At 33.6% G+C, this 8,199-nt stretch overlaps 1 protein-coding gene across 1 annotated transcript; it reads right to left on the bottom strand.

The window, feature by feature from the left end:
* Positions 1 to 252: 252 nt before the first annotated feature.
* On the bottom strand, positions 253 to 1,185 carry LOC103740362 (olfactory receptor 8B3-like). Its single transcript, XM_008840942.1, has one exon. It carries the CDS (start codon positions 1,183 to 1,185, stop codon positions 253 to 255), a length of 933 nt encoding a protein of 310 aa, XP_008839164.1.
* Between the last annotated feature and the right edge of the window lie 7,014 nt (positions 1,186 to 8,199).

The following is an 8,199-nucleotide window of genomic DNA, read 5'->3' as shown; positions in this document are numbered from 1 at the left end:
AACAACAATGAACAAATGAAATTTATTTTATCTTGTAATTTGTTAGTAAGTCAGATGCCAAAAGAAGAGATTTAGAACAGAGTAAGGACACAAAAATACTCTAAAATAAAATCTACATGCATGAGAAATTCCAATTTTCCAGTTTTCCTCTTCAGGTAGAAAAGACAGTGGATAAGAAATCTGAAAATAGAAATATATTGAACATAGAGATCTGTCTGTGCTTAACTACAGGCACAGAGATTTGGTTTTTGATCAAAAAATTCTTCGATTCAGGGTTTTTCTCAGGGCAACTTTAACATCTTTGTTTCTCAAACTATATATTAAGGGATTCATCATGGGAACCACAATGGTATAAAAAATAGAAGCAATTTTTCCCTGATCCATAGACCCAGCTGAGGAAGGCTTGAGATACATAAATACCCCTGATCCAAAGAACAGAGAAACAGCAAGTATATGGGAACTACAGGTGCTGAAGGCTTTAGACCTGCCCTCAGTGGTCCTAATTTGGAGAATGCTGGAGAGGATGAAACCATAGGAGATAAAAATGATAAAACTGGCCACAGTGATGTCTTTTCCTGCTACAATGAATATCTCTATCTCATTGACATAGGTGCTGGTGCAGGAGAGCTGCAACAAAGGGAGGACATCACAGAAAAACTGGTTAATGATGTTTCCGTCACAGAAGGTCAACCTCAGAACACATCCTGTGTGGATCATGGCACCAGAAAATGCCATGAAATATGAAGCAAGCAAAAGATAACAGCATACTTTGGGGGACATGGCAGTGTCATACAACAGTGGATTGCAGATGGCCACATAGCGGTCATAGGCCATTGTTGTTAGGACATAGCATTCAGATATGACAAAAAAACAGAAGAAGTAGAACTGGGTCATACATCCCACATAGGAGATAAGGTTCTTCCTTAGTATGAAGTTCATTAGCATTTTGGGTGTAACCACAGAAGAGTAACACAGGTCTATGCAGGACAAGTTAAATAGGAAAAAGTACATGGGGGTGTGTAGGTGAGAATTCAGCACAATTAGAATGATTAAAACCAGATTTCCCAGTTCAGTAATCAAATACATTACTAGAAAGAGTACAAAAAGTGGTATCTGGAGGTTAGGCTGGTCTGTTAACCCCAAGAGAATGAATTCAGTTACCAAGGAGCTGTTTGCTAGAACCATTCTTCTCTAAGAGAATCTGTGGAAACAGAAAACAACTTTGAGCTATAAAAATAGCTTTTCCCCCATATTGAAAGTATATTCACAGAATGTCTTAAAATGACTAGCCCGGATTTTTTTTTTTTTTTTTTTTTTTTAAAAAAAAAAAAAAAAAAAAAAAAAAAGCTTTCCTGCTACCATGACATTGAGTGACAACATGTTTTCCATAAATGCTAAATACAATACAGAGTATCTTTAACAGCATACAGAATTAATATCAGTGTTGTCATAGTCTAGCATGTAGGGTGTACCATTAAGAACGAGAATAACAACCCATTCAGATTAGCCTCTGGGGCAGGGGAAAACATGAACACAGTTTCTAATCCAAAACAAAAGAGCCACAATCTACGGATAAATATGAAACTGCTAGTATCACAGAAAAAATAAATAAATCTAGAATGTGAGAAATATCCATATCCAATGAAGTTACTGATTATGGTTTTGCAGTCTGATTTCTTTTAACTCAAAAAATACTTCTTGCATATCTGTCATTCTGAAATTTAGAAATTTCATGTGACTCTTAGTATTGCCAAAATGGAAAGAAAATGGCACAGTTCAGATGCTTGGGCTAATATTAGGATATCAATTTATGCAAACATAAGCAAAACACAGTTGAGGAAATACTGTGTGTTATTCCCATATACTGAAAATATTAAGCAGTTACATTCACAGAAACAAAGTGTAGTATACTGGTTATGGGAACCACAAGAAGAGAAAGACAGATGATGCTGGACAAAATATAAAAGTTCAAATTACCTAAGGTGATTAAGTTCTGGACATCTAATATTCATCATGCTCATAACAGTTAAAAATGCTGTACTGTATACCCAAGTTTGCAAATTGATACATCACAAAATTAACTTCTCACTATATATCCATGCATAAGCTACACAAAGTATACCTTCGTGGAAAGGAAGTATATACAAATTAGCTCCATTGTTAATTCATTTCTTGGTGAAAACGTTGGTCAAAATAAATGTCTGTGTCATATATACCTCTTTATGTATTTTAGTATTATCTCAAAAATGTTGTTAAATAAAAGTCAAGAAAATTCTATGAATAGATTTTAAAACTTACACTACTTTGAAAATGTTCCTTATCACAATTATTTTCACTTTCTTCTTTGATGAACAATATCATGCTCAGTGATTGCTAGTTTATTCTAAGAGGATGCAGAATGGCACTGATTTCTCATATTTTCTGGGCATTTGTCTGACGTACTGTTCACAGTTCATAATAATAGCCCTTAATCCACTGAAACACTAGAGGAAAAGTGCACAGCTTGTCTATTATCATACTTGACACTTTGTGAGAGGGCAAAGCTTCTCTTCCTAGAGCAGATTAAAATTATAAATAACAAAAAGAGGTGATTTCAGCTACGTGGTAAATCCTGATGTTTCTTTTTTCTTACCCTGAGGATCTAATGTTTAAGTCAGTTATGCCCTCTTTTGGGATTATACATCCTCTGTGCTTGAGCCAATATTGAACTCCCATCTCCTAATGAGCTTCATGTCTTCAGGGAAATCTTTGTTTGCATCCTTTCTGTCTTTGTTCCCACATCTTTAATGACAATGTTCCATTACCAATTCACAGGCTTCATTATTTAATAAAAAAAATTAAGGAGCGCAAACAAACTTTCAGGTGTTATGTCTTCTGACCCCTCTCCCAAATAACAGATTTAATTTTTTTGTATAGAATTGTTCTACATTCCTCTAAGAACAAATTCCAGTGCCGTCTACATACTAAGCAAGAATTCTACTATTAAATCAATTTTCTTAAACCTCCAAGACACTTTAGTGTCTAGCATTTATAGTACCATTTTTATGCTTACTAAAAATTTCCATTTTAATATCTCTGCTTTTAAACATAAGAAATTATTTATGGATAAATAATTTTGATTTCTGTCATCGAAAAGAATAGACTATGTATGTAGAGGATCTATGTTACACTCCTCCCCTGAACTTCTTTATTCTGATAGAATAAGTTATTTAACATCCCAGTGCCAAGGTTCTCATTCCTTACTGAAATATTTTTACAAAATAAAATATACTGTTTACTAGTAGTTACAAAAAACTACGTTGCATAGAAATATACAAACACTGGAAAACATCATTTAAGATTCAAATCTCCCACTAAGTTAACAACCCTTGAAAGATGCTATGCATTTAAGGACTTATTTTGCATTGAAGACGTGTTTTTATAGCTAATAATAATTTTGTTGATTTTTTGCTATTTGTATACAATGTACTTTGATGGCATTCAAATTCCCCTACTGCCCCCACCAAATTTAATTTAATATGTATAACCTATAGGGTCTGATTTGTGTCCTCAAATGTCATTCAGTGTGAATACATCCACCTGGGCCCACTAAGAGTCCCATTCCTGTAAGATATTCTTTCTCTCCCAGCAGCCATCAATTGCCAAAAGTTCCTTAGATTGGGCTGGGATTTTTTAATTGTTTCGTCATGTCTATGCTGAAAATTTTGTTTGGTTAGCTTAAGTGGATTCAAAAACATATGCAAAGTTTAATATAAATATATATATTTACAAATAAAATATTTACTTACATATATTATATATATTTACTAATATACTAATAAAATATTTACCCGCTGGAAAGATGGTTCCGCAGTTAATTACACTGGTTGTTCTTGCAGAAGACCGGGGTTCGAATCCTAATACCCACACGGCAGCTAACAACTGCCTGTAACTCCAGTTCCAGGGGATCTGATGGTCTCTTCTGTCCTACACAGGCATTGCACGACATGGGTGCACTTACCTACATGCAGGCAATACACACATACACATAAAAATAATAAAAATATTTAAAAACTTATTTACTTATGTATATTAGTAAATGTTTTATTTAAATTATGGTTTTACATTCTAAATGTCGTGCTATACCTACATGTATATTTGTTTACACATATATCATGTGTAACTTACAAGTTTTGATAAAGATACAAGGAAGAACATGAGGGCTTCTTTTTCCTCATAATGGGTGGCTTCACTTAATAGTATACTTCCACTTTCCTATGAATTTTGTGATTTGATTTTTCTTGATTTCTGAATTATATTTCATTTTATATATGTGCCATATTTCCATTATTCATTCTTCTTTTGATGGACAACTACCTTGGTTCCATTTCCTTGCTACAGTGACAAGAACAGCAATAAATATGCGGATGCACATACCTCTTCGGTAAGGTATGGAATTCTGTGCGAATATGCCCATGAGTGGAATAGCTGGATTGTATGGTAATTCTATTTCTGATTTTTCTGAAGACCCTCCAAACTGATTTCCATGGTTTTTGTATTAATTTACAAACCCACAAGTGATTTACCTGGGATACTCTTTACTGCATCCTCTCCAACATTTTGGTCAGATTTCTTGATGACAACATTTCAGAATGGGGTGAAGTGATAATTCAAAGTAGTTTTAATTTTAATTTCCATGATGACTAGGGATGTTGGAAAAGTTTTAAAGTAGTTATTGGATATTTGTACTTTTTAAATTAGCATTCAATTCTTTAGCTCATTTGTTGATATTTAGTTTTATTTCATATTTAATTTCTACAGAACATGTAAATTCAGATATTAGTCCTTTGTCTGTGGTATAGTTGGTAAAGATTCGCTCCCATTCTGTTGGCTGTCTGGGTGTTCTGCTGATAGTTCTCTTTGTGGTGCAGACACTTTGTCAACTTCATAGTCCCATCTGTTGCTACTCCTGTGCTATTGATGTTCTGTTCAGAAAGTTTTTGCCTAGCCCAATGTCCTAATGAGTATTCCTTTCGCTTTTATCTAGAACTTTCAGAGTTTCAGGATTTAAATTAAAGTCTTTGATCTATTTCTAAATGATTTTGTACAATTTGAAATATATGAATCTGATTTCATTCGTCTACTTGTGGATATCCAGTTTGGGCAGCATCATTTCTTAAATAGTCTCTCTTTTACCATGTATGTTTCTGCATCATTGATATAGAATTGGGTAGGCCTAGCTTTGTGGTTTGTTTCCAGACCCTCTGTTCTGTTGTTAATATTAATTTTACAGTATTATTACAATAACACAATATTACAAAATTAAAATAACACAATATTAATTCTTCCAATCCAGGAGCATGGAAGGTATAGTCTAGTATTTTCTTTTCTTTCCTTTTTTGGTGAATTAAAATTTTCATTGTAGATTTTTTTTTTTCTATTCTTTTGTTAGATGTATTCCAGGTACTTATTTTTCTGCAGTTATTTTGAATGGTACTTTTTTCTAATTTCTTTCTCAGAGAGTATGTTATTGAAGGTTACTACTTATTTTCTTTTGAATATTTATCCTGTAAGTTTACTGTGTTTGTTAGATCTCAGAGTTTTCTGGTAGATTCTATAGCATCTTTTAGTATAAAGTCATATCATCTGCAAATTGTGATAGTTTGACTTCTTCCTTTACTACTTTATCTAGTTCTATGTCTTTCTCTTGTGTATTTGCTATCTCTAAGACTTCAGGCACAATGTTAAATGAGGAAGGGGAGGATGAGCGTCCTTGTTTCATTCCTGATTTTAGAGGAAATGTGGTCAGTTTGTCTCCATTTAATATAGTGTTTGCTATAGGTTTGTTATATTTAGTCTTTGTTATTTTGAGTCACACTCAACCTACTTCTAATGTCTCCATGATTTTAATCATGGAGGCATTTTGAAATGTGTTGAATGCCTTTTTTGTGTCAATTGAGATGACATGGTTTCTGTTCTTAAGTCTATTTATATGGTATTTTATAAATATTGATTTATATATGTTGAACAAAACTTGCCTTTCTGGGATAAAGCATGCCTGACCATAATTTATGGTATTCCTAATGTTTTCCCAAATTAAGTTTGCAATATTTTGTTGAGAATTTTTTAAAGTACTTTTTATTGATTCTGTTTTAATTTTATTATGGATATTCTGATTTTTTTCTAGATTTAAACTCTCTCTCTAGTTTTGGATTTCCTTACCCATGAGTTGTTTGGTTGAAGGGTGGCCACAGATTGTAGTTGTGTCATATTCTTTGTGTTTCTTTGCCATGTTTTGAACATCTATTAATGTAAGTTTATCTTTTGTTTTTTTTTTTAAGAAATAAGAAAAGTAGCAAAGTCAATGTTTATTATTTTGACCAGCCATGTTGTCTATCTTGAGAGTAGATGCAGCCCTGATCATTGTCGGATTACACAAATATTATTCAAACAGGACACTTGTGAACCAACCAGGTTTGTACGACATAGCAGAACTTTGAATCTATTAATCAACAATCAATCATTATACCGACAAGTGGTACAGTCATATAACTTGGTAATCAACTTTTTAATTTTAAAATTAGTCAGCATCCTAGCCATAATAAGTATAGTATTTTTTTAACTAAACTAAGTAAAAGTTGGAATTCCAAGATCCCATTCCAGTAAACATCTAACCCAGGTAAAAAAGCTGATGCATTTTTGATCTTTGAATTCTCTTCTGTCCCTCAAAGATTCTTTGTCTTAATTATTGTGAAAATATCTATTCCTTCCAAGTATTCTATGGATTTTCCTGTGATTGCACCATGATTTCAGTTGAGAATTGTTTTTAAAAGACTTGGAGATCTGAATGGTCCATATGTTGGAATAGCTGGATCTAAACTAACAAGCCATAAAGAATTAATGTTCAATATATGTTGTATAAATCTGCTGAGAACTCTTGGATGTGAATACATTGCATCAAGTCATTTATATTAAGATTTTCTTGACTTACCTGCGTGTTAAAAAGCAAACCCAACTGTATTTTTTGTTACAGAGCTCTAATTTTGTAATAGACTTTTAAAATAGACACCTGTCCCATTGGTGTGGGACTGATGCCAGAAACCTGAGAGTTTGACATAAGAACTCACAAACACAGGCAGACTGAGGCCATGTTCCTCTTCAGAAATTGCCCTCCACTCCTTGGACTCTGAACTCACTGGGTACACCACACTAACTGTCAGATTTGCTGAAGTCTATGAATTATCCAGAGCCTGTGCTTACAGACGAAAGCCCAAAGGGACATCTAGAACCATAATAGTTTATACTGCCAGTCCTGTAGAGACCACTAGAAAATCAGAAATCAAAATCCCACACCCAAACTAAGAAACAGCCAAATATCACCTATGAATATGAATGCTCTTGGATTTATGAATGAGATCTCTCCATATTTATTTTAAATACATTTTAAATATTCCAAACTGAAAGTGAATTTAAATTTGAAGACAATATTATTGTTGCCCCAGAAATTACTAGTTGTTAGAATGTAAGCTAGAAATAGATAAACTGCAACCTCTAATTGCACCTATCTCTAGCTATTAGACATCAGATGTAGGTATTGATCTGGTATTACTGATTCAGATGAGATTAATTTGGAAGGATATTTTCAGCATCTACTGAGTTTCAGAAGGGAAATGCGTGTAACTGCAACTCAAGCTTGTTACCTTGAATATTTATTTTTGTCCTCAATGAATAATGTTCAGTTATTGAACACCTAATTTCTACAGATTTTCTCCTTAGATGTTCTATGTTATTGATATCTTAAACACACTGAACTCTCTTTTGGAATGTATTTTTCAACAAAAGAGCTTTATGCATTGGCCTCTCAGGATCTCCTTGCCAGAACCTGGCCATGTCACATTTTGCCTGGCATTGACTGCTCTCAGTCACCTGCATACAAGACTACATTTCTTATTCCCTCTATAATAAAGCTTCCATCATCACAAATCCAGTACCATAGAGATGATGTTACCAAATTCTAAAGGCAGCAGAGAATGGATCCTGACGCCCTTTAAACAAATATGTATTGGGTTCTGTGCTTAGTGTTTTCTTTTTAATTTTTTCTTTTTTTAATTTAATGTGTGTGGGTGTATTGCTTGAATGTAGGTAGGTGCACTCATGTCACGCACTGACCACAGAGGTCAGAAGAGGGTGTCGGATCCCCTGGAACTGGACTTATGGATG

The sequence above is a fragment of the Nannospalax galili genome, unplaced genomic scaffold, assembly GCF_000622305.1.
Source record: "Nannospalax galili isolate Female #2095 unplaced genomic scaffold, S.galili_v1.0 scaffold881, whole genome shotgun sequence".
NCBI classification, from domain to species: Eukaryota; Metazoa; Chordata; class Mammalia; order Rodentia; family Spalacidae; genus Nannospalax; species Nannospalax galili.
Note: the sequence above shows the minus strand (reverse complement) of the source record. Positions and strands in the feature narration are given on the sequence as shown.

Bases quoted from the DNA above. Each gene is read 5' to 3' on its own strand.
- LOC103740362 (XM_008840942.1), bottom strand. From the start codon at position 1,185: ATGGTTCTAGCAAACAGCTCCTTGGTAACTGAATTCATTCTCTTGGGG.